The 27,311-nt window shown below is 38.9% G+C and overlaps 2 protein-coding genes across 3 annotated transcripts in view; one reads left to right on the top strand and one right to left on the bottom strand.

Moving 5' to 3' along the window:
* GALK2 (galactokinase 2) overlaps positions 1 to 2,613 on the bottom strand; it is a 48,892-nt gene extending 46,279 nt beyond the window's left edge. The window contains exon 1 of the mRNA XM_056346338.1: positions 2,304 to 2,613. Coding sequence (XP_056202313.1) covers positions 2,304 to 2,356 — 53 coding nt within the window. The 5' untranslated portion in view covers positions 2,357 to 2,613. The remainder of the gene's footprint in view (positions 1 to 2,303) is intronic.
* A 1,251-nt stretch (positions 2,614 to 3,864) lies between these two features.
* On the top strand, positions 3,865 to 27,305 carry COPS2 (COP9 signalosome subunit 2). Of its 2 annotated transcripts, none has more exons than XM_056346257.1 (13): positions 3,865 to 4,046; positions 14,329 to 14,442; positions 15,500 to 15,577; positions 16,177 to 16,302; positions 17,682 to 17,771; positions 17,892 to 17,969; positions 18,717 to 18,891; positions 19,928 to 20,106; positions 20,233 to 20,285; positions 22,550 to 22,647; positions 24,429 to 24,511; positions 25,674 to 25,732; positions 26,550 to 27,305. In XM_056346257.1, the coding sequence occupies exons 1-13, from the start codon at positions 3,993 to 3,995 to the stop codon at positions 26,692 to 26,694; spliced, it is 1,332 nt and encodes a 443-aa protein (XP_056202232.1). In that variant the 5' UTR covers positions 3,865 to 3,992; the 3' UTR covers positions 26,695 to 27,305. The 2 variants fall into 2 exon arrangements, with proteins under 2 accessions (XP_056202232.1, XP_056202228.1); XM_056346253.1 differs by having other exon boundaries at positions 3,906 to 4,046; positions 17,661 to 17,771.
* The last annotated feature ends 6 nt before the right edge of the window (positions 27,306 to 27,311 follow it).

Below are 27,311 nucleotides of genomic sequence, written 5' to 3'. Positions count from 1 at the left end.
TTAAGTCATCTCTCTAGGTTGGTTCCAAACAGAAGCAGGGAAGGCAGTTGCCTGGTTTAACAAAGTACCATAGCCTCCACCTACCTTTCCTATGCTACAACTCTGTAAAACTGTTTGCTATTGAGGAAGAATCCAGCAGTGTGGACCAACTGTTTGTGGTACTGGGATTTCACACACGCACACACAGAGGTACTCCCTTCAAAGTCAGATCTGACCACACCAGGCCTGAGCAAATTAATTTTCTTCTAAGTTTTGACTTCTATCAATTTCCATTTTAGACACTACCCCATGCCTGTACAAATGCTAAAGAACTAAAATTCCAAACCTCGGGTTATCCCTATGACTGACTTTGACAGTATTTACTCTACAGGTTTACAGCAACAGTTCCCAGAAAGTTCTTCTGGTTTTCCGTTTGGAGGCATCAGATGTGCCACTGAAAATACCAACACAAAGGAAAATGTGGCATATTGCTTTGTTTCCTAAGACTGTAAAGGTGTCTGGCTTCCACCCTGTGTTGCAAAGTGGGGATGCTTTATCGTGTCATGTAGGAACAAGAAGAGATTAAGCCATTGTCTTAGTGAAGAATGAGAAATTTGATAGTGATACACTTCAAAACTACCTTAAAGCAATTTAGGTCACACACTAACCCATTAACATTCATTAACATAAGCAACAGACTAGAATGATGAAAAAGCAGTAAGAATACAAGAAAAATAATCTCTAAAATGGGACTTACAATATTTCATTGGCATACCCTGTTGGGTATGCTTTAAAGCAGGTAGCTGATTAAATTTAGGTTTTGGGGGTTTAGGCTACTAACAAAACTCCTAACTAACAACAACAAAAAAAACCCTAGCCTACTAACAAAAAAACAGGAACCCTGCTAAGGTTCCTACATTTAGTCTAAAACTAGAACTGAAAGCCTAGTTAATGCAAAGCGTAAGTAAGAAGATGGCAATGAAAAACAGATGTAACAAAATTTCACAGTCAGTTATTTAGTTTGTACTTCTTTGTAAAAGCTGTGTTACTGTCCAACGATATATATTCAAATGCTTTGTAAGATTTCTTTAGATGGAAAGCTGCAAAATACTATTTGTTGTGATTTAACAGATCTTTCAGTACTTTTCCCATCTCAGTGCCCAGTAACAAAGCTGTGTTAGGTCCCTCTATAATTTCCCTTTATAATCTGCCCTGGTATTGACTGGTTTATCACTCTTACAATTAGCAGAAGCAATTTTCTGCCATTTCATTGTACGATCCCTTTTCTAGATCACATTAATAATATTATAGTCCACAGGGGAATCTGTTGGCAGAATTCTAGGTGTTAACTTTATTCCTTTTTGTGTCAGCCTTCAGAATGCTTCTTGGTTTCACAGATATTTTTATAGTGGGCATTGGTACCAAGAGACTAAGAACAGAGCAGTCATGGGGGCGTGTTTATCTAAGTGCTGATGGATCTCTTTTTTTTTTAATGTGGGTTTTACAAGCAGGCCTGATGAAAGACTATTTACAGGCTTTGGCCTTGATGTTGCAACACGCACACCGCATTTTAAGCACCTACATCAGAGATGGCTGTCAGAAGTGCTAAACTGAGGCATCCCTCACAACTTCACACATCCAGCTCTGGCAACGCCGGCCTCGTGCTTCCCACCTGACTCGCAGGGAAACACGCTGCTAGCACACCCAAGTAACAAAAGTTTAAAAAACCGAGCCTTCTCCGTTGCCAACTGAAGTAAAAAGCTTAGGCTGAACTGTGTGTGTATCGACTTCCACACAAGGCCTGCAGCTCAGTTCTGTTGGAAGAGGCTGGCCCGGTGAGTGCTGTCGCCATGGGCCGGGCTCAGCCCTGCCAGGGAATCATTGCTGAAAGACGAGGAGGTAACCAGTATCCCCAAAATTCTGACAGAAGAAAAAGTGACGGGAGGCATGATGAGCGAGTTCTTCCCGCTCCCGCCACCGCGCCGCGGTGCGAGGCGGCAGGGCCTCCCCGTGAGGAGGGGGCCGCGGGCCTCCCCGCGCAGCCGGCGGGAAAATCGAAGCACGGCCAGGCCGGCGTGCGGGCGCCAGAGGGGCTCCCGGGGCGGCGCGGCGTGCAAGGGGCAGGCTGGCTGCGACCAGGCGAACCAAAACACCGCAAGTCAGAACCCTCTCGCACCTCAGACCAGGAGCATGGAGACAGGCTGTCCCACCTGTCCTCCCACCCGCCCGGGTCCGCCTGCACCGCCCGCCCGCGCAGGGATACACCGCGCCCCGCCCGCGGACGTGCTCGCCGGGACCGGGCCCGAGGGGAGCGACCCACCCACCTGGGCTGCTCAACCAGCTGAACCGGGAGGGTGCCGGGGGCGTCTGCCGCCATGGCGCTCCCCCCGCCAGCAGCCCCTGGCTGAGGCGGGCAGCGGCGCGGTGCGGCGGCTCCGGCGGGCCGCGGTCACGGGACAGGCAGGCACCGTCCTTCCGGGCGGCGGGGCTGGCAGCCCGGCCTCTTCCCCGCCCCGGACCCGGACCCGGACCCGACCCGGCGGGAGGGCACTGCCGAGGCGGCGGTGCCGAACCCGCAGGCTGCTCTCGCACCCACACCGCACACCGCAGCGCGCCCGGCGGTGGGGCCGCGCTGCCCTCGGCTCCTCGCCCACCGCAGTCCAGACGTGAGAGGAAAGCGGCTGCGACGTGTGAAGGAAATAGTTTTTTTTTTTCCTCCATTCCTGTCAGAATGTAGCTGGCAACAGAGAAACTTCAAAAACTACCCCCAGCCTGGTGCAGGCTCCCCCGCGGGCCCTGGGGCTTGGAGCAGCCCTGAGCGGGGCCAGTACCGGCTCTGGCTAAATGCACGTGGGATGAAAACAGTAAGCTGGCAATACAAGCCCCTACAGCATTATTTTTTTTACCCCTTGTATTTTTTCTGGTGTGTAGTTCTGCCAGCTTGGCTCAAACAAGCAGTCTCGCAGGTCCTGTTTACCCCTCAAGATGAATGGCTGCACTCACTTAAGAGGAGCTGAGCTTTTGGAATGTGTTTACAAGCTCACCCGCTCATGGTTACTGTCTGTGTTGGTATCTTACAGCCCCTAATATCCCACTCGTGAATCTTTAAGTGCCTGCACTTCGAGAAGCATAGTAAGTGGAAATTTCATTGCGGCTTTACATGTCTTTCTGAGGTAAAACTTTTTTCTCCCCATCAGTATGAATGGCAAAATAGAAGCACGGTTTTTAACACTTAGCAATGGCAATGGGTGGGGCGACAACCCTTCAGAAACTGTAACAACATAAAATGACCAACAACAGACAAATCTGGAGACCCAATAAATCCTGCCAAGGTGCCTGGGAGTTTGTGAGAAGTACAGGCCTTGTGGAGAGGCAAAACTTGCCTGTCCAGGGATTTTGCCTCACTCAGGCAAAGACGGCAGCAGAAATTAGTGTGTAAGTATCTTCAGAAAGCCAACGTTTTGCAAAGCCCGTGGTTTTTAGTTTAGGCCTTTTAAAACTGCTGCTACAGCGTTATGTCTTTGAGGTAAAACAGAGTGCACGTAAACCGTTCAGCAGCACCGAGTGAGGCAAATAATCTGCACTGAGGGCTGGGCGACGCTGCCAGGATCGGCGAGCGGCCGAGGTTTTTGAATTTGCCATGCAGAGGCGCGGCCGCAAGGCTCGCAGCTCCAGCCCGCGGGAGCCGGGCTCGCAGCGCTCACAGCCGGCTACACGGCGACCAGCCCCGGCGCCACCGCGGTGTGGCCCGGGGAGGCCCCTCCGGCGCCAGGGGCCGAGGCAGCGCGGCGGCGGTTGCTAGGGCCGGTTGCTAGCGGGGAGAGGAAACGGGCGGTGGTGCAGCACCGATTGGGCTCCGTGTGGCCCGGGCCGGGGGCGGGCGGCAGCGGGTTCCGGGCGAAGCGGAGCCACATTGGGCAGCGCCGCGCGGCGTTGTGGGAGAAGGGGCCGTCCTCGCTGCCTCCTCCCTCCGCCGGCCCCCTTCCCCTCCCCCCGCCCGTCCTCCGGCCAAGATGTCTGACATGGAGGATGATTTCATGTGCGATGATGAAGAGGACTACGACCTGGTAGGGCGCGGGGGGAGGGGGGGGGGGCGGCGGCGCGGGGGCCTCGCGGGAGCGGTGCCGCTGGGGGCCGGGGCCGCCGCCCCGGCGGGCGCTGCCCCGTCAGGGAGCGGTGACAGGCTGAGTTCCCTCTCGGCCGGGAGGGGTGGTGGCAGCGGCCGCGAGGGGCGGGTGCTGGTTTCGGAGCAGGCCCCGCCACTTCCCCGCGGAGAAAACGGGCCAGCTTCGGCCCCGGGCGGTTAGCTAGGCCCCGGGCTGGCCCCCTCGGGCCTGCGCCCCGGTTCGCCTTCCCCGGGGGTCAGGGGGAAGGGAGGGCTCCGGTGCGCTGTCCCCCGCCCCCCCCCCCTCCTCCTCCTCCTCCTCCTCCTCCTCTGACCCCAGTGTCGGGCACGAAATAAAGTCGTGAAGTTGCCTGCCCTCCTCGCCACCCGCGGCTGCGGGAGGTCCCCGGGGGTACATGTCAGTCTTGTGCTTGCGTGAGCGTCAAACTGAGGGAAAAGTGGGGGGAAGAGAAGAAATGGCCCCACAGCCGGTTTCTGATGCAATGTGTCGAGGGTATACTCATTTTTAACTTTTTTTCTTCATAGTCTTGGTGAGCTTCCCCCCTCCCCCGCTTAATTGCGGAGTTTGGGGGTTGTCCTGTTATATCGAGCTGCATTTTGACATCAGGTTTTGTTCTAAGCTTTTGCAGTTAAGAAAATGCTGCTTGCAGTTAGCAACAGACCAGTTTATCGGGGGGGGTAGTTGGGAATGTAATTGAAGTGTTTTACTGTAACGAGTCTGCTTTAGATTATTAAAAACAAAATTTTTACAGTGAGTAAAACCATCTTGTGCTATGTTAGTAAACCAAATAGCTGTCATATTTGAAACAAAAAATGTTTTCTGTGCTGTCTGATTAGTTGTAATTCTATTGCCATTGTCTTATACTGGGGCTTGAAGCTTGATTGGTTGGTTTTTTGCTTTTCTGAACTTTGCATAGGTTTTTAGATCAGAGGCGTTTTTAAAAAAAGCTGTGTATGGTTGAGGCTTGAGTATTTCATTCATTTCAGCTAAACCTGTATTTACAGTACTGCAGTTTCACTGAAGAACCCCAGATGCTTGTGGAAGACTTGCTTTCTAACAGATTACTTGATAATCATTGCTACTTATGAATTCATGCAAGAGACTTCTCTGATTTTATCTGAAATAGTTTCTGGACAGATTCGTTTATGAGCTGCTCAGAATAAGCTGTGTGACTTTGGATATAGAATAAAACCATCTGAGTTTTGGTTTTGAGTTTTTTTAAATTCACGTAAAAGCGCGGTTTGACATGTGTTGTCATCTTACATGAGCTGCTTGTGTCAGTATTCCAAGAACCATTACTGTTCCACTTAGGTCCATGAATGAATTCACAGTCTTCTGCAAACAAGGTTTCTGAAGGCAATACACTGAGACTATTAAAATATTTTGTTGGTCCAGTTTATTCGAGAATCAATTTCCATTCATTAACACTGAAATCCATGTCCTGATTTAAAATACTGTGTTTATTTTTCCATGTGATACAAACAATGGAATACTAAACACAGCAGAATTCATCTTTAATATCCATAACATGAGAACTGGGCATGCGGAGAAACCATTGGAACTGTGGTTTTTTCAATCTTTAAATGCAGCTGTCTGCATATAAATTTGAGTAAGAGTGCAGCTCGGAGCTCACTGTGTGTTATGTCAGTGTTCACCAAGAATAATTTCTGGTGTGACACTTTTTCCTGTGAAGTACTTTCTTCCTCATCAGAAAGGCCTTGCTGAAACTTCTTGCTTGTGGCAAACTTCAGCCCCTGACAGTAGTTACTTCCTGGCACGTTTTCATCATCGTTAATTACTACTAGCCCAGACCTTTCCCAAACTTAAAAATACTCCTTGTAATAGTTAGGAGCATGTTATTTTTTTTTATCTTCTGTATGTGAATCCTATGTTAAAGCACCAAATAATACTTAAGTATCCTTAAATAAAACAGATTTTTGAAAATTTAATTCGGATTTCTAACTGATGGGAGAAAAAACAACCCAGAATTTCAGAATAAAAATATTCCAGCTAGACTAGTTCAGCATTCTTGGACTGACAAACCATGACTGAATGTTGTTTTCAAATGTGTTTGAAACTGTAATTGCAGTGTTCTGCAAAATTGTTTTGGAAAATAGTTAAGAGCCCTGAAGACAGGGCCTGGTTTCTTCCTTTCATTTTGATATAAATCTAGTTAAACTAAGACTAGAAGGAGATGCATGGTTCTCAAGTCCAGTGTAAAGGCTGTCACAGAAGGGTTTGAAACAAACAAAGAGTATAAGACAAAATACTCAGGTAAGTACACTATTGAAAACAAAAGAGTACGTGAGAGTGTTGGTGAATTTTTTTTTTTTAAGGAATAGGAGGAGAGGCGGTAATTACAGAAAGAGTTAATGAAAGAAATAGCTGTTTTGTCAAAATACAGTATGATAAAACTAGATTCAGGTCTGCCAGGGTCGCTACTAGCCTAAAAATAGTAGTGCAAAGAAGGCTCCCAAAAAAGTGTTCATTTTGTCAGCTTTTATTAGAAGTGATTATGGCTGTTCCTCTTTAAATGTGCTCTTGACCTGCTGACTGTGTAGAACCAGCCAGTTAAATTTCCTTAAAGGATGCAAATGTTTGCACTTGAACTGAAATGTGAACAGATAGTCTGTAGGCCTAGCTCTTTCCCAGCTTCATCATGCATTTTTGTATAATTAGAGTAATTACTACACTGTAAACAACTGAAGACTACCCACTTTACTGATCATAGCTGACTGTTTCTGCTTAGGTTTTCATTGGGTTAAAAGTCAAGCTTTTGCATGTAAATGACCTTGGCTGCTTCTATAGAAGTTAACTTGTATCTGTTGGAGGTCTCGATGGGAGGAAAAAATTCCATTTATATTCGCAGGTGGATGAACCTGGATGCACAATTTGCTGGTAATGTACAGTGACAGCCTTGATTATAACATGAATTATTCCACTCTATGCTTCAGTGAACAGAATAATGTTTACTGGTCATTATGAAAACCACTCAATTTTAATTTCTAGTTTGGTGCTCTTAGGTGCTTTACATGTTGTCAGTCCAGGTTCTGTTTACTAGTTTCAGCTTGAGGGTGGAGAAGCAGAAAGAGGGAAGGACCATTGTGAACTTTTTTGTTTTCAGTCTCAGACAAACAGCTACATTTAAAATTTACTTGGAGACTAAACTCAGCCTTTCCTTAGAAATTGATTCTTTTCATTGTACAATGACAACATATTGACAGTTGTAATACAGCTACTTGATTATTTTTTGTTTGTTTGTTTTAAATAATGAATTTGTCGCTGGTATTCTTAATGACACATCTTTTTTTGTGTTCTGAAGTTCAACTTTAAAATTAATCTGGGGGAAGGATAGTCAAATCTGTTCACTGAGCAACTTGTCCTTTTATGTTATGGAATTGTATTATTTCAGTGACTTCAGTAGAAGAGCTGTGTGCGCTTCCAGTAAACAGCCAGCAGGTTGCACCTTGGTGAGATGGCTACAGGTTCATGGGGATTGACATGGCTCAAATATGGAAAGCATGCTTTCAGATTACTGAGGATTTCCCTTTTCGGGCTGTGTTGATAACTAGGAAATAGGCAGTCTTACATTTTATTTCAAGCTCCCAGAATGGCAGCTTCGTAAACACGAATTTATTCGCTTATTTCTTTCCAACAGGGAGAAATATAGTCCATTTCAGAAGGAATTTCTGTATGTTACCAAGCTTGTTAAGCAGTCTCATCAATAGACAGGGAATTTCCCCCTACCTTATATTGATGGTTTTTTAATAGATAGTTGAAATTTCATGCAGATACTTGTACTTCTTCCCAATTCTTTATGTTTCAGTATTGCTGTAGTTTTAAAAACTACATGCATATTGCAAACAAGAAAGTGATAATGCTGCAAAAACAAGCATTCAGAACTAGGCAGATAGCAAATCAAGCGGATCCACTTTACCCTTTTCTGTTTCTTTTCTATGTTTAATTACATTAGTATGTGATTAAAAAAAAATCATGAGCTTCACAGAGGACATAGCATATACTATTCTCTGAATTAATTACTATTTTATATTGATTCAGTGTGTGACCTGATATTTTATTTTATGCGTTCTCTTCAGACTCATCTTTAAACACAGAATTAATATATTTGGGGCTTATTTTTCTCATTACCATAATGTCTCGGAAGGAAATACTGGAGCAAAAAGCATGAGAATAATTAGTAAATTCTTTCCATCTGACCAAGTGTCAGTAAGTTCTGGTTGTTTGTTGGGTGGGGGGGGAGTGGTTTGGGAGAGTTATTTAGCAGTCCGTTCAGAGCTGAGCTCCCCAGGATCTGATACACAGTTTAGTATTAAACAGAAGTAAATTAAATCTAAAGTCGTGCTAAAACCTGGACTTTTAGAAAAGGACGCACTTAACTATAGGAGAGCTGTGTGACAGAGGGTGAAAGAAAAGACGCTTCCACCCTCTTTACATGTCATAATACTATTTTTTTCTTTCTGCAGTCTCCTGTCTCATTTCTATGCATCTTCCAACTTCTGCTTAAAAAAAAAAAAAAAAAAAAAGGCAGAGCCCTGTCTTTCCACAGAACTGTGCTGACCCCATTGCCAATTGCTGGCTTCACAGACTTATTCCTGGTGTCAGCCCTGGTGTGAGCCAGCAGACACAAGATGACTTGCAGAGTTAGTGAATAGGAGCGGAAGAGCAGAGACACCTGGAATATGAAAAAGAAACCCAGGACTCCCAATGCATGGTTGAGTGGTTGCAGACTTCTTAGATGAAGCACACTCACTGTTTTTAGTCTCACGGTTTGTCTCTGTTCCTTTCCTCTTTACTCTTTTGCATTCCAGCCTGATTGCTTTCTTTATATTCATGTGCCTGGATACCGGTGGCAAATGCACATAGAAACTGTTACTTGGCTTTTGTCCTGCTGCCTGGGGGCCAGTGGTCCAGGAAGAGCAAATGCAGAGAAAGTTGTACTTAGTGCTGGGATGGTGTTCAGTTGGTCACTTGTGGCCAGTGCAAAATAGTGCATGTTCATTGTGGATGAAATGTTCAACAAATCTAGCTGGCAAGCTACTGTATTAATACCACGAGGAATTTTTTTTTCCAGTTGGCCTCATTTGGGCATTTTTGTGTTGTTTTTTAAAAAAACCCAAACAAACCAACCACTCCCCCCCTCAAACCCACATCACTAGTACTCTTGCAAAATATCAGGTCTTCGCTCCAAATCCTAGAGTTAGCAGACCTCCTAAATGCCATGGTTATGAAACACAGTTAGCTGAAGTAACATCAACTTTGTACCAGACTTACTCTCAGAAACAACTGCACTTCTGAAAAAAAGCATGTTTTCAGTCAGTCGCATGGTTGAAATTTGGTAAAATTACCAGCAATTGAAAATTGACAGTAATAAGTATTGTTAATAATGTCCCTGAAGGATAGGTTTCTACAGAAATAGAACTCTGTGTTGTGTCTTCTGTCTGGAAAGTTATCTTCTGAATGGTTACTTTCTCTTTTATTTTTTTTAAAAGGTTGCCAAAGTAGGAGTTTGGCTGCTATACAGATAGTGAATGATACACAGAGAAGCAGAAGTTTGGTTTTTTCTGGATTATCACTCCGCTTTCAATGTAGAGGTTAGGGAAGTGCTTTAGGCAAGAGAGGAGGCAAAAAAATTAGTAACTAAACAATGGGCATTTTCACAAAGTATGTCTTTGGGTTTGTACATGTTTAACTGTACCAGGTTAATGTGCCACTCCAATGTGCTAGAATACCACAAGTCTACTCCTAAATGTCACCGATACAGTGTTATGGTTTCCAAGTTCATGTACCATATTCTGTCTGTGAGGAGAGGTGTCATGCTTCAAGAGCCCTATATAATCTCTGGAGACCACATTGACTAAGGCCTCGGCTACAGTTTTCTGAAACCACAGCTGGTTTTCTTACCCTCCATGTCACCTGCTCCTCTGCCATAGCTCACCAGCCTCAGGACTGCATCTGTGTAAGCACTGGCGGGTCTGTTCTCTCAACCCAAGCAGGATCAGCCGTCATCAAGGACTCGTACAGCATAAAATGTTGAATTGCTGCAGGGAAGGGGAAGGGGAATCCTAGGACCAGAAATGAGCAAGGGGTCGGGGAGTGCTGGATGCTTTTAACCTGCCTTTGCTGCTGGAGAAACTGCAAATGGGTCCATGCCCTAAAAAGGATGAATAAAGCTGACGGGGGTGAATTGTCTTCTATATGTGTTAGTTTTAGAAGCTGAGGCTTAATGTTTTAAAGCTTTTTAGTACTAGGTGAAATTAAATTTCTGAAAACTTAATACAAGACTTGTAAATTAAATTGGTTCCTTGATACTAATTTAACTTTCATTAAAATTATTTGAAAGAACTATGTTCCAGGCAGAGTAAGCTACATCAGAGGTTCTATCTCCATTACAGTTGAGCTAGTGTGATAATTTTTCTTCCTCCAAAAAGTGATGTGATGGGATTGGATTGTTTATAACTGACTACATTTAGAACATGCAGATTTTCAATGAAGCAATGCTTAAATAATGTCTTAACTTTTTTAAAACTACATTTTTTTAAAAGCTGTATCAGGGCTTTCTGATTTCATGAGTAATAATAAAAAAACCCACTTGTTTGTTTTGATCCTCTCAGGAAGGGAGAACCAAATGGGTTTCAAAGATCAGTTCTGTGTATGCTGACTTCTGTCAGTTTTTTAGGCCTGTTACTTTTTTTTACATCCGCTGGGGCTAAAGTATATCACACAGGTGCTTTTGTATCTTGAAGTTATAATTAAGAATGTTCTTTATTATGCAGAATACTAGTTCTAGATGGTATAGAAGAGATTTTGAGTAGAAATCCTTTTTGTAAACCTGATATTCTACTTAATTTTTGTACTTTTTTGGTTTGGTATTGCATTGTTTGATGCAACAAACTTTCTACCTGGAAGAGTTGAGTTGGGGAAGTTGTTCTGACAGGAAGCAGGAGTATTGGAAATGAGGGTGAGGAAAGGTTAGGCATTTGGTATCTGAATTTATTGTTAAAAGAACTTTTCAGTACTGGGAAGGAAATGCATCTTTTTCTTGTTTTGAACTTTGAGGATACAGCTTCACACTTTTCTTCCTTCTTTCCTTTTGCTTTTGAAAAAAGCGAAATGTTCTCACATTGATATCATACAGCACTAAGCCATTTCTGCATCAAAAGAAGGTAGAGTGCTGGTTCTTCTGAACTGTTCAGCACTGGCGTAATTGGGCATTGATGCAAATTAAGATGCAGTATCTGCATGGCTGGTTTTTATTTTTAATTGTCTAGAGATTCATGGCATCATCTCATACTTGGTTCATGGCTTTAAAGTTTTCTTCACAGCCATTAAGTCTAAATACGCCTTTTAAAGCAAGCACCTTACATAGCATTTCCTGGAAGTAGGAAAGCCCTATCTCCCTTAGAGCTTTGAGTCCATGTCAGCATCCTAAATTTGATGAGAGGCAAAGAGGCATAGAATGAAGGAAAAATATAGCTGTGAGAACATAAAACTACTACCTTTGATGCATTTCAGAGTATTTCCATTAGAAAAAAATTATCTCTGGACATTAAACTTACTCCTTATTATGTATTAATATTATTACAAAAATAGCTTTATGGGATATTTAGCTAGCATTGAGAAAAATTATCTGAAAAAAGGCTTCCTATATGAGTCCACATTCAGAATCACTGCCAGAGTTAAGGTGAACATTTAGATGTGTCTCGCTTCAGGCTAACAGAGCACATTGCTTCCTAAAAGGAATTAATTTAGTTTACTTTTATTTGTGTACAAATAGATACTTCTGCCAAAAATATTCCCCATTGTTCAAGTTTAGTATAAACATCAGCTGATTGCAAGTATCTTACATGCTGTTTTAAGCTTTGGCAGTGTATATCGTCATAGGGTGCCTGGTAGACTTACAGCTATTGACATTTATATGTTCTTGTAGCTGCACCGTCAATGTTGGATCAATAGGGTAAAGAACTGACGAAACAAAGCTAACCAAAATGAAAGTCACCCCAATGAAACAAGATACTTCCTTCCTGTGTTCTTTGCAGTTTTCAGTATTAAGTTTTTTAGTTCTCTTAGAATTCAGAAAAAAAGGTTTGTGGAATTCGGTAAGCTTTTAAGTCCATTCATTCTAATGGACTAAAGTACTAATACTTCATGTGAATATAAATCAATACGTACATGAGCATCTTGCCTACCTGTAACAAATATAAGCAGGTTGAAAAATACCTCAAGGACCATGTTTAATGAAATTGGGCCAACCGTTAGCTCCCATAATTTTTCCATTAGAACTTCAGAAAACTTAAACTTTGAAAGATGTGCTTGCACTGTAGGGAAGAGACGGCTAATTTAAAACTTCTGTCTTGCCTCATCTTTTTTTCATTCCTTCCCATGGTTTTGAAGGAGTCCGTTAATATTAGCAATATATGAATGAACAAAGGAATCAATATGCCTGATGAAGTAGTACAGTAAAAGAAGAAATTCCAACTTAACGAAGGGCACCTGACTACGCATTCTTTATATTGTTACAGGGGAAGGTTACTCTGATGACAATAACTTTGAGATTTAAACAGTTTCTATTAAGCAGTTGATCTCCTAATAGCTAAGCGCTCTGTTGAGAAAAGTTGTCTTGAATATGCAGATGTGAAATATTTTTAACTTGTGTAACAACTTCATTTGAGGTTTATTTGAGCTTTGTTAGTGTTTTGCAATTCAGGCATGCAACATTGTCCTTCAGCAAAAGAAGATAAACTACTTAAGGGTTTTTTCATCAGAAAAAGCCTTGGAGTACTTTTGTTTGGTTGGTTGGTTGGTTTGTTTTGGTTTTTTTAATGAATTGTCCTGGTGGCTGGGATGGAGTTAACTTTCTTCTTAGTAGCTAGTGCAGTGCTGTGTGTTGGTTATGATGTGAGAACAACGTTGATAACACACTGATGTTTGTAGTTGCTGCAAGGTAATGTTTATACTGTCGAGGATTTTTTGGTTTCTTGGGCTTTGCCAGCCAGAGGGCTGGAGGGGCACAAGAGACTGGGAAGCGACACGACCAGGTCAGCTGACCTGAACCAGCCAGGGAGGTATTCCATACCATGGGATGTCACGCTTGGTATATAAACTTGGAGGGTCAGCTGGGGGGGTAGTCATTTCTCGGGGGCTGGCTGGGCATGGGTCAGCGGGTGGTGAGCAGTTGTACTGTGCATCCCTTGTTTTCCTTTCTCCCTTTTCCTTTGGATTTTAGCCTTTTTCCCCAACTTTTCATTATAATTGTTCTTGTTATTGTTATTGTGTTCTTACCTTTTTTTATTCTGTTTAAATTATTAAATTGTTCTTCTCTCAACCCTCGAGTGTTACATCCCTTTCCGATTCTCCTTGCCACCCCTCGGGGTGGGTGTGTGTGTGAGAGAGCAAGCAGCTGTGTGGTGCTTGGTTACTGGCTGGGGTTAAACCACAACATGAAGTAATAATTAGTAGAAGTAAATTCTTTAATTTGTTTGGCGCTAGTGTACATGATGGGTAATTATTTGATTAAACTATGGTGTCTATGCCCCACCCCACCCTCTTTGGCAGTATCTTTAGCGTTTTCTCAATTGTCTCCTGCTTCTCAGCACAGAAGCAGCTGTTGTTATCATCATTCTTTTTTTTTATTCCCTTAGACAAGTATGAATCATTATGACATAAAAAGGCAGTTTAGAGAGAGATTCATGGAAGCATTTTATGTCCTCTATTGCTGAATCACTACTTGTGTGGCAGCTCAGCCAGTCTTTTCTGTGGATAGCAAAGGTCATATAATAGAGCACCTTTTAGAAGACTGGTGGCCAGCATGTTCGCTCTCCCCCCAAAATGACATATGCTATTAGCCGTCTGTCCTTAAACACCAAACTTGGCAGAATTTTAATCATACAGTCTGTACTTGTCATAAAGGCAAAGTTGGTAGAGCTACAAGTTCATTAGTCCAGAAAGAAATCTGTTGACAGGCAAGTGTTGGTGGGTGGTGAGGCTGGCCTAGTAATGGAAGAGAGATGAAATCATCCTAAGAGTCCATACCTGCTACATGCTCGAAATCTGAAGATTTTCTGTTAATATATAAGCATTCCATGTCAGTTTGAACAGTATGTTTTATTATATTTTACTAATTTTGAGCACAGTATTAGAAGTTCTGAACCTTTCTTTTTTCTCTGATTTTTATTTGTTTTTTTCTCTTTTCCTGAAAATGTAGGAATATTCTGAGGACAGCAATTCTGAACCAAATGTGGATCTGGAAAATCAATACTACAATTCCAAAGCTTTGAAGGAAGATGATCCCAAAGCAGCATTAAGCAGTTTTCAGAAGGTTTTCTGTCTTTATGTTCTATCTGTTATTTTCATATTAATTCACATTTTAAAATACTTGCTTACCATTTGAGTTAGTTTCTGGAATTTTAAGAATAACGTCTATATTTTAACTTACTAATGTGCTAAGTTTATCATTAGACAACGTAGACTCCTGGCTGACTGCCTTTCAGGATCATTCTTGGGGGGCATAAATAGGACATGGAAGAGTCATATTTTTATCACAGAACTGAGTTTTTAATCTTCAGGATTTACCAAGTTAAACTATGCTAAGTGTGTTTTCATGTGTTAACCATAGAAGCCAGATCCATTGGTTTTTTTAAAAATGAAACGGTGTTTCCCCAGTGCCTTATGTAATGTATTATATTTGGTTTGCTATCTGATTCCAAAGCTTTAAACATGTAATTACTTAGTGACACAGTTTCTTTCCTTCGTGTCAGTTTTAAATTTTTAGTGTTTGCACACTGCCGCCAGAAAGCAATATGCCAGATGTAACTTTTTAAAGAAAAAATAGGGTTTTGCCTCTCTTGGCTTATTTATAGTGTATAATGTTATTATATACATGACAAAAAAAACCTCTAAAATTTTTGCTTACAAAAAAATCCATTAACTGTGTTATGTTAAAGCCTAGAAGCCTTTCTGATACATGAAGGAACTATAGTGGTTCAGAAGTGCAAATTTTTGACTAATTTAGTCAAGGGGCGGGTTGAGTCAGTTTTGCAGGGGGTGCTACAACTTTTTTGTGTGTATGTATTTATGGAGTGACGTTAAATTTTAGTGTCTGGTGTTACAACAACAAAATGTATAAATAACAATTCACCCTCCCTACATCAGCTAAGTTGTGAAAACTAAGTAAGATACATATCCCTCACTAACTTTCTCAATAGTATCAGGGAAGAGCAAAACTGAAGAACAGGGCAGAGTCAAACACTACTTTGAAAGGAACAGAGTGGTGGGAAAAGGCATGTATGGGTTATGTACATTTTAAACAAGATGCAAATCAATTTAGGTTTGAATAAAGCTTTTATAAATTTGTCTTTAAAATTGTTTTGTTTCAGGTTTTGGAGCTCGAAGGTGAAAAAGGAGAATGGGGATTCAAAGCTCTGAAACAGATGATTAAAATAAACTTTAAATTGGTAGGAGTTACAGCTATCACTTGAGAGTAAATGGCATAAATTTGTGTTTGATCCAGAGATCTTAAGTTATTATTTTAATTTATGGCTATGACAACTAAATCTGCCAGAATTCATGTCTTGCAGCCTTTAATGGCTACTACAGACATGGCAGGGAAATTGTGGTGTAAGTCAAAGGCAAAATGGATGCAAAATAGCTACTGTAGTCAGCTGATACTCTCTGAAAGTTTGAGGTTCAGTCCTTGCTATTCTGAGGTATCTTACCATTGAAACCAGTAACACTTCTCTCTGTGTGTACTTCACCAGAACAAATCAGTGAAAATTTTATATGCTACATACACAACCATTCCAAATAGTTGTATAGCCAACTCTGTTTTCTTTGTTGAGGTAAATATTTTAGATGTCTAATCCATGCAGTCTTGCTGAAGTTATTACTGATTCTGCTGCTTGTGTATAAAGTGGTGATGTAAAAGTTCCTAATAGCAACCACTGCTGCATAGGCTTTCTGTTATGCTTTCCTTTCTGTATCTGTATTTGCAAGACATAATTCAGTTTTTAATGATTAAGACAAAAATTATAATGTAATTTTCTTTTTCTTGTAGACTAACTTTCCTGAAATGATGAACAGATATAAACAGTTATTGACCTACATACGGAGTGCAGTTACGAGGAATTACTCTGAAAAATCCATCAATTCTATTCTTGATTATATCTCTACTTCCAAGCAGGTTAGATCTTTGGGTCTTTCATTTTCATGGATTTCCTCCTGGCATTTTTAACAATGGACTTTTTTGTGTATGGTGGTTTGGGTTTGGGTTTTTTAATCTTAATGGGGAACATTTGCAGCATGAATTGCTGTCATATGTTAAAATATATTTCCCACATTTAACGGATTCTGTCAACACAGATAACTTCGTAAATTTGTCTATCTTTTTTTGGCAACATTTACCTGGGATTGCTATTCTAATAAGAACAGTAAAAACTTTTTTTTTTTTTTTTATTTTAGCATAGTAGCTACCCACTATAACTGCCTTCTCAAACACAATTTGTAATTAAACAATACTATTATTTTTTTCACTTTGAGGGGAGAAGGAAGCCTTTGAAAAACTTTGCAATGAAGTTTTGGTGTTAAGTACTGCCTGGTTTTGAGTGTACTGTGCAAGCTAGGCACATGTTCATAGATACACAGCCCAAATTTTCTTTTGTGTTGTAGAAGCTTTACAGAGAGTAGAAACGAACTGACTGCCTGGAAGTAATTCCTGCATATATAGAGTCACTGGTCTTTCATGATGACGCCTCTGTTGTCATCACAGTCCTTCCTGTCCTGCCACTTACAGACAATGAAAGTGTAATAGTTGAATGATAGTCTAAAGGATTGTCTTGTACTATACCTTGTTGGCAGAGGTCATTGTGTTTGGGCTAAATACAGCGGAACCAGACCTGGAGAGACAATCTGGAAATCTTAACTTGATGTATAGCCACGGATCTGTTATCCACGAAAGAGCAATGGCCATAAACAATAGTAATGCATTGTCTGTAGGACCTGTGTTAAAAGGTCACAGTCAGCACTTTGATTTCCATTTTGGATGTTGTATTTTCAGGTTTTATGCAAAGAAACAGTTTGATGTGCTCAAGAGGTTTCTTTCATGCAACACTGGTAGTAGAGAAAGGAGAAAGCATCTTTTCCTTTTCACCATTTCTCTCTTTGTAAATCTTTTTTGATATGTAGATAATTTTTGTTTTCCTCCGTTTAAGTAGGAGCAATGTTGCCTGTGTTTTGTCTTTTTTTTACACAACATAAGAATTTTATTACTTGGTTATATAAGATGGGCTTGTATAAGGTGGCATTTTTCACTAGCATGATAGATAGTTGCAAATCTTAAAATGTGAAGACTTTTTAATTGTATCTATTTCTATCAGAACAGCAAGTGTACTTACTTTTGTTATTTCAGAAGCTCTTTACAATTTAAAAGCAGACATTCAGTATAATGCAGATACTTTTCTTATTTTGAAGTTCAAGCATGCACTTTTAGCTTGTTCAGATTGACTTTATTAACAGGTACAAATTTGCTGTTTACAATTATAGAATTCTGATTTTTTATGTCAGATGGATTTGCTTCAGGAATTCTATGAAACAACACTTGAAGCTCTGAAAGATGCTAAGAATGATAGATTGTGGTTTAAGACAAACACAAAGGTAAAATATATAACTTACTGTTCTTTGCTATTGTTTGTGACACCTTCAGCTAACTCTTACAAATTATAATTGTAAAATCTGAATAGACTTTAGTACTTCAACTTTTTTTTTTTATTACAGCTTGGCAAATTATATTTAGAACGAGAAGAATATGGAAAGCTACAAAAGATTTTGCGTCAGCTGCATCAGTCGTGCCAGGTACCTTTATATTCTAAATCACTGTAGCTTAGTAAACATTTATTTTATTGTTTACATCTGTTTCTGTTATTGGTCTTTGAGGCATGCTACTGAGCTTTGGTACAGAGCCTGCTTTAATTTGTTACCTGTTTGATAACATGAACAAAAAATGCTAAGTGTTTTATTCCTTGCTTAAAGATGATTTTTTTAAAAATTGTTCCCAACTGCTGATTAAGTTTCCTTGTAGTCAGCTGCAAGGATGAGAAGCACATGTGAATAATAAATAATGCATAGACATTTATTTTAAAATACAGTGAAGATTCCGAGTGAGCTTTACTCAAAACTGAAAATACTGCTGTTAATTTTGCATTTGGAAGGAAAAAAAAATTAGCCATGCAGCCTGCTGCTTGTTATAGGCAGCAGAAATCATATGTATTATATATTTGTATGTGTGTCAGTCATTGCATTTATATACTGAGAGTGTGGTTTAAGGAAAGTTGAAGAGTAAACGGTAAAAGTTCTGAGGAAATCAATTAAACAAAAATACTTCCGTTAATAAATTGCTTCAGAACTTGGCCTGTGGTAAGATCTTGTGAGAACTGGTATGTTTTGTGCTAATAGTTATATCAAGATTTTAAAGTTTTAGGAATATCCTAATTTCTGACAGGAAATTACTGAGAGTATTAGGTAATCAGATTTTTACTAGCGTAAAACTGAAATCACTGTTTTCTTAAAATTTCACAGTATTTATTACTTAATCTATCCTAGACTGATGATGGGGAAGATGATCTAAAAAAAGGTACTCAACTATTGGAAATCTATGCTTTGGAAATTCAAATGTATACAGCACAGAAAAATAACAAAAAACTTAAAGCACTATATGAACAGTCATTGCACATCAAGTCAGCCATTCCTCATCCACTGATCATGGGAGTTATCAGAGGCAAGTTAATCTTGAATTTTTCATTTAACTTCTTTGCATAGATTAGTGTTATGAAAAACTGATAATGTTTTTTCCAGTTCCAAGTATAAAGAGAGAGGATCCTGTAGATTCAGAGGCAGGCAAACCATATACAAATGCAGTGGCTACTGTCTCATTATTTAATGTTTGCCGCCTGTAGGACTTCAGCTCTGCTGTTCTGGTGCCTAAGTACCAGATGCACTGCTCAGAAGGGCAGGACTGTTGGCTAAATATAGTGTAGGAGAGAAGCAACAGAAGAACAAGAGGAAGACTTGAGCTGTTTGACACCATGGCAGGCAACAAAGGATAAATACAAAGGCATTTGCAAAGGACAAAAACCAAGGCTGGAAGGGGCTGCTATTCTGTAATCCCCTTCTGTGAATTTGTGCTCGATGTCTCACCTCTTGAAAATTCATCAGGAACCAAAGGGCTTTAAGATGTGTTTTGAAAACACTGTTTATTATCTGTAATGATGAATTATAGTGGAAACATGCTGTGTATCTTGAAAAACACTTTCTCCAGAATACCTCCCCTCTTCCCCTGGGTGTGGGGTAGGCACTTGCACAGACAATCGGGCATCAGTAGGGTACTTCAGAAGTAAAAGGAGATCTACAGTATTTCTCAGTTTTTCTGTGTGGTTCTGTTCAACAGGTTGGGGAAAATTCCATAAATATAGGGAGTCTCTTGCCTTTGAAATGGAGATAAATTCCATGTCAGTTTTTACAGTATTTTAACATAAGGTTAAAATAATGATTGGCTGTGAAGATTAGTGTTCTTTTAGATTTATTGTGTGGGTTGGGTTTTGTTTTTTCTTCTTTGAAATAGGGTTTATTCAAATGGCAGTGTTGTATGTGAAGGCCCTATGCTTTTTTTTCTAGCTATTTTAGAGAATGAAAAGACTCCTGAAAATATTTCAGTAATCTATTTAGAAATAGCTTGGAACTTCTGAGTACAATTATTGTAGTCAGCAACAAGCACGCAGTGTTCCTTTTCTCTTCATCTGTGGTTTTTTTTTCAGAATGTGGAGGCAAAATGCACTTAAGAGAAGGAGAGTTTGAAAAGGCACATACTGATTTTTTTGAAGCATTCAAGAATTATGATGAATCAGGGAGCCCCAGAAGAACCACTTGCTTAAAATACTTGGTCCTAGCAAACATGCTTATGAAATCTGGTATAAATCCATTTGACTCTCAGGAGGTATAATTTTTTTCTTCCCTTTTTTCCAACCCTTTTCTGAATTGATAGGGAATTTACCCAAAAGATGAAGATGGAAAAAAATATTTAAAATCTAAACATGCATGTTGTGCTTTCTGTTCTGTGTAGGCTAAACCATACAAAAATGATCCAGAGATTCTAGCAATGACGAATTTAGTAAGGTAAGATTTTAATTTTTCTGGAGAACAAAAAATGAAAATGATGTAGTTTCCAAACCTGAAATGGAATATTTTTGGAGATGGCTTTTCTGTGCACAGCTAACAAAGTTATTTCATAAATATTGGGCATATATTTGTTAACTGTTTTTCTCAAGAAAAACTTACTATGACATACCAGAGTATCTGTACTATACCAGGTAGGGGTACAGAAACATGCTGTTATCTTCTGCTCTGCTGAGTTTCTTAGGCAATGGCAAAACCCTCATTTTTTCCATTAAATAAAGTTGTCCCACCTTCTACTGCAACTGGTCTTTAGGGTTTGGCTGATTATATATGAGAAACTGAGATGACTGTCGTCTCATACCAAAGCCAACAGAATAACTGGATGCATGGATGTCATGATTACTAAAGGAGTTTCATAATTTAGGAATATGAAACTGAAATCTCAAGTGATCTATCCTTCAAACATGTGAAAATCAAAAGAAGGCCTTGTTACCTCTTAGAGGCAACTGTGATGTGAGAACTTTCAGTGTATTAAAATCATCAAGCAAAATAAATTGAACTGAGGCAGTTTTTGTATACTGTGCTTTGAAGCTAATCTGTTCCAATCACCGTATCCTGTCTTTATAAAGTAAAGAATGGTGGGTTAGAAAACTTTTCCCACCTTTTCATTACGTAAGAAGTAATGCCTGTTCACATTTTGAAATACACAATTGATCTCATGTTGGAACAAACCATGCTCTGATACTGATACAGTACTGTACCACTGTATGCATGCAAATTGTTTCTGAAAGCAAGGACATTCACCCATTATTGACGTAACGATGAAAAAATTATTTGGCAGTTATTAAGGGACTGTTTCCAATAATTCCACTTTAGACATGCCGTTTCTACTTCACTGTCATAGTTTCATGTGAATTTGAGGCAGAAGGGACTCCAGATGGCCTTACCCAATCTGATTTTATTCATATTCTTAATTTATATCTTTTATCTTGACATTTGAGTATAACTGCTTCTTTAAAATCAATAATGCAATTAAAGCAGTGTAGACAAGAAATATGCAGAAGATTAAATCAATTCCAAAGATTACAAATATGTTTTTAATTCTTCCTATACTCTATATTGGGATCTTGAATGTTTTACTTGTGATAAAGAGACGCTTCTGGAATAAACCATAAAATATACTTACCTGAAATTCCTTTTAATTATGAAGTAAAATTTATTGGTTTCATGTGATACAGTCCATTCCACTCATTTAACTCCATTTACAGACTCCTCAAGTTCCACCTTACAGGTCTTTTTCTTGCCTATTTTACTGATAATAAAGGATGCTTTTTTTGTTTTTATCAGTTTGAAAACAATTTGAAAATATACAGAGACTATGAAGGAAAAACAGATGTTTTTAAAATGTTTGATGTAGTATTAAACAGAAGTTGAATGCTTATGTTGGACACTATGTCTTTCAGGTTAAGTATTGATAGTCTGTAGCTTAATAATAACTGAATTATTGTGTAAGTTTGATTAGTTAGTAGCTATTCCCTATCACAGTTGACTGGTCCTGTAAGAAAAGATAGATTTTAATTGTATAACCATTATATTTCAAGGAAAAGGTCTTGTTTCAGTGGTTACAGCTCTTGCCTTTAAATGATGCTGTGGTGCCACTACTGAACAATAGGTGTCTAAACCCACCTTATTTTTGTAATCCTTTCTCAGAAAACAAGATTGACTAGTTAAGTGATATATATACTAAAAATAAGCTATAAATAAAAATGTAAAAAGTAATATTATGCCAGAATTAGTGATGGTTAGCCTTGGAAGTCCAGCATTTTTAGAATTCAGCTAAAGATGGACATTTCTAGAAAGAGCAGCAGCCCACTAGACTCTTTTTAGCTCTTATTTGTTCCATGAAGTATAGCTTCATGAAGCCAAAATTCAAGTAAAGATACTTTTCAAAATTGGTTATTTTTAGGGTCAAGCTTTTTTTTAAAGAATACCTCCTTAAAGTACAGAAGTTTTGAAACAAGAGTGCACTTGCGGAATAACTGAATCTTCATACAAAACTTTTGTAAATGCTACTTCAATTGAAGTAGGAGAAGGGTCATTTCAGTTGCATCTTATCTTGAAATAGTTCTTCCTTATAAAGGTTCTGAATATAATTATTTGCCACCAACACTTAATATGGGGGCTTTTTAGATGATGTAGAACACAGTCTTACGAGTGTGTTTAACTTTTAAAGAGAGTAATTCAATCTCTTGATTTTTTTGAAGTGCCTATCAGAATAACGACATCACTGAATTTGAGAAGATTCTGAAAACAAATCACAGCAACATCATGGACGATCCCTTCATAAGGGAGCACATTGAAGGTATTTTTGCAGGCTATTTTAATCCTTGTTTTCATACCTTGGTAAGCTGCTTCCCCCCACCCCCCCAGTTTATTTTTCTTCTTGGTAGAATAGGAGGTCTTTGTAATTAGTTGTGGACAATTCCCTTTACTGTTTCCAAGTTCTTTAGAAGCTGGTGAAGGCCACCATGCATCCAGGCATGTAGAATGACTCTGAAGAATTGCAGGAATGATGGAGAAAGTTCTAGCAAGAGTAGATATTCTAAGATAATATCTATGGTGACATTAGGCACTGAATGTTTTGAGTGGTGGGGATTTTTCCATTGTAAGGATTAAATGAGGGCAACCCTGATAAAAGTTGTTTGTTTGCTAGTTTATAAGGTTAATTTTCTGCTTCAGATTAAAGACAAACTGAGTAGACAATGTAATGAAAGCTGCATTAATAAATGAGTAGTTATAGAGTATGTAACAAGATACATAATTCTAATGTATTTGTTGAAAACAATGTTTGCATTTATAGCACCTATAATAAAACACATTAACACATGCCCTTCCATTCCATTAACGTGACAAAATAAAGTTGCCTCCTCATTTGTCATACAGCTGAGAATATAAAAGTCTCTTTGCTTGAATATAGTGTCCGGTTTTTCAGATAACTACTGTTTTCATCAAGCATAGGGCTTACTGTGACATTGCAAGGTCATTTAGCTGGATAGTTACATGAAAGAAAAGAGTTAAATCCAGAGACCTGGTTTTCTTAGACTTCTTGTTTGTAAAAGAGAACATGGCAAACAGCAGGGGAAACTAAATATAACCCCTCTACTGCTGTTACGCGTCGACTGCTGGTAAGCTTCAAATTCTTGTAGGGAGACTCTGTAAGATTAGAGAGGTGGATGCTTAAGGAAGAAAGTATGACAGAACTGGAAAGCAAGACAGGGAGAGGACAGTTGAATCAAAGGATTGAAGAGAATTTGAGTTTCACCCCTTATATGATAATAGTCTGCTAGTGATACCCAGAGGGGAAAAAGACAGTCTCATCTTTTTTCTCTCTGCGGTGATACAGAATATGTTTGTGGTTATAACGTTTACATACCTTGCCTCATTTTAATCTCCTTAGTTTTATTGAGATACCTAATCTGGTCTTCGGTAGTATTTTTCATTATATAAACAGTCCTTGTGTAACTAGTTAGGTAAAAATGGATCTCGCTCTTTTTCAGTTCATTTTACAATTGTAATTTATGCTTTCATTTTATTCAAATTTTCTTTAATAATGTAAAAATTTCTAAAACTATGGCTGCACTATCTTACCTAAGCAAAATCAGCCACTTAATGCAGACTGTTTTGTACTTCTTCAATTCCTCATCTTAATTGTACTACTAGGCCCTGATCTTTTAACTGAAAATGTGAATATTCCCCATGAAGGTAAATGCACGCAAACTTAAGTTTCAAACCCTTAAGAACCCCTTTTCTCCCTTCTGAACAAGGCAAGCGTTCTGGCTATAAATTAAAGGGGCAGACATACTGTGCAGTAATCCGTATGATTTATCCAGTTAGTTTCAGTAATTTAAGCTTTTACCAGGGAATACATTAGTCCATGTTTAAAGAGTTTTTAACTCTTACCTGGCCATCTTCAGAGTTACATATTGCTTGGATCCCTGGAAAAAGAGGGTACCTTTATCTTGCTGTTCTTCCCATCTCTGAAAAAAGATGATAGTATTTAGGGTATCTTGCTGTATGGAGCTGTATGGCATATTTATTTCAGTCTGTTGTTACTACAGTATTAAATTTTTTCTTCTCTTACAGAGCTTTTGCGAAACATCAGAACACAAGTGCTTATAAAATTAATTAAGCCTTACACAAGAATACATATTCCTTTTATTTCTAAGGTATGTGTCAGTGGAGCCTTGTGTTTGCGTAAGTAAATGATTAATTGTGAATAAAAGCTCTTAAATAAATACAGTGCTTCCAGAAATAGAACATCTAAAACACAATCTAAACCATAAAGCAGTACTATGCACTGCACTGCTGGCAGCTTTGCAGTGTGAAAACGTAAATTTCAAGTGATGTCCTAATGCTTTTTATAATGTGTGCTGTGATATACTTCTAACATATTTGATTACCATATTCTACTCGGTGTAGAAAAGCACTTTTCTGAAGAGAAATATAAAAAAAATTCTATAACGCAAAATGTAATTATGAGCCTAAATTTTATGAACATAAGAATCCAAATACGAACTCCTTTTGTTCAGAAGAGATTTTCAAATGTCTGTGTTGTGTGAGTTACAGAACTGTGGTAATAGAACAAACCAACTATTATACTGGAATCACTGATTTCATTCCCTAGTCTGGAAAGAACAAAGTCAAAACTCAGTGACAATAGATTACTATTTTCATCTTCTTTGAGTCTGTGATTTTTTTCCTTGCAAAAATTCACAGCATTCCAAAATATATCAAGTACTGATGCTTATTTTTACACTTAAATTCTCTTTAGAATTCTCTGTTTGTTGGGGTTTTTTTAAGTTAGTCTTAACATTTTTAAAACTTGCTTGAGCCAGAAGATGCAGTTAGTCCTCTAAATCATTTTGAGTACAGACCCATTCTTTTCTGATAATTATTGTCTTATTTTATTTCTTGGGGATTTGTGTTGTTTTGGTTTGTTTTTTGGGTTTTGGGTTGGGTTTTTTTGTTGTGGTTGTTGGTTTGGTTTTTTTTTTTTATGTTGGGGTTTTTTGGTTGTGGTGGTGGGGATTTTTGTGGGAGTTTTTTGTTATTTTTTGTTTGGATTTCCCCCCCCCCACCCAGTAAGTCAGCAAAGCAACTAATTTCTGGAGCTTCCAAAATTTTGCTTTAGCCTCTTCAGCCTTTTCTGAAAAATTACTGATCTCTTGATCATTGGTCATGCTTTGGGTGGAGTTCTTTTGCTTGAGAGTTCATTATTGACTTGATACTTTTGAAGTGAAAACAAATTCTGTACATGAAAGTAAAGATTGGAAGGATTTAACATTGCAAAACAGTGTAGCAGCATAATGAGTTTTCTTTTTCTTTTAGGAGTTAAACATAGATGTAGCTGATGTGGAAAGCTTGCTTGTGCAGTGCATATTGGATAAGTATGTACTTTATTCTTGATTACTGATCTTTTGGTTACTTTAAAATAATCAAAGTATACAAGAAGCAACAAACCATTTTTGTACATTGTTGCAATACTGGTTGATGCTAGAACTGAAAGGTAACGCTGCTGTCTTTGTATTTGCTTGGCTTATGAGCCATGAAGTATATTTGTGAGATGTGAGCCAAGAAGATTATACAAGAGAGACTGAGTGGCATGTTTATAATTTTGAATTATATAATAAACTTATTATTATATAAATAATAATTTATATTATTATATAAAACGAATTATTATAACATTATGAAATTTAATATTATTCGTAATTTCTGCTTGTACCCATGTATATTTTCAAGTACGTTTTCAAGTTGACAAATTAGTAGTCTGCTCTCCTTGATTGGAAAAACTTACCTACATTTTGTAAAATCTTTTTTATAAAGGTAACTTGTTACATCTACTAGGAAAACATAATTCATACCGAGATTTATATTGTAATTTCTTGTTACATAAATCTCCATTATTCATGATTCCTTGACTTTCAAGAACTGTTTACCTTTTATTGCTTCAGACTTTATATGTAGGTCATAGCTAGGCAGATAAAATACGCATTGCCCAATGAAGTAGTTCGTTTGATTTCCAATCATGACAATTAAATAGGCAGTACTACCCAGGATAATATATTATGTAAGTGCTGAATTCTGAAATGGACTTTGTGTCTCAGTTGTGTAAGGCGACCTCTTATTTTACCTCTGATTTATTGTCAGCTCCTACTTCCATGTACATTAGCAATTTATGGTTATTTATTTATTTACTTCTAGCACTATACATGGCCGAATTGATCAAGTCAACCAGCTCCTAGAACTGGATCATCAGAAGAGGGGTGGTGCACGGTATACTGCGTTAGATAAATGGACCAACCAACTAAATTCTCTCAACCAGGCTGTAGTCAGCAAGCTGGCCTAACAGAAAACAAGCTTTTACAAACGTACTTAAGGCAACAGTGCAGTGATGTAAACCTTAAAAGAACTGGGAATGGCAAAACTACTGTCAGTTGGTGTGCCCTGAAATTATTGGAGTTATGGCAGAAGTGCTTTTTTGATCAGCTGGTTTGTGTTTTGCTGCTGCATTTATCCCAAGAAAAAAACAGCTTTAATCTCCAGAAGAAAACCAAAATGCCACGGGATTTATGCTGTATTGACATCTTGCCCTGTACATACAACATCCTAGTAATTTGTCAAAGGGCAGTTAATGACCAGAGAGAAGATTTTTGTCATGATTTTAAATACACTGACACGTTACTGTTGGTTAAATTTAAACATGTTTTACCTGCAGAAATTCTCTCACAGAAATAACCTGCAATAACTTGAAATGCATACCCTTTTGAACACTTCCTTTTCTCATGTATAAATTGAAATGTTTGCTGCATTTTGCAAAATGTCAATTCTCCAAAAATGTGTCCGTATATTTCTGTACCTGCAGTGTAGTAAAGGTTTAGAAGAAACCCCATAATTATAGTGGCATACTGTCACTTAGGTTTCAAGCAGCAAAATAAACAGTGCAGTTCAGAAATTGTACAGTTT

This window comes from Falco biarmicus, chromosome 7, assembly GCF_023638135.1.
Source record: "Falco biarmicus isolate bFalBia1 chromosome 7, bFalBia1.pri, whole genome shotgun sequence".
Taxonomy (NCBI): Eukaryota; Metazoa; Chordata; class Aves; order Falconiformes; family Falconidae; genus Falco; species Falco biarmicus.
The sequence above is the reverse complement of the archived record's forward strand: the minus strand, read 5'-3'. Positions and strand labels throughout refer to the sequence as shown.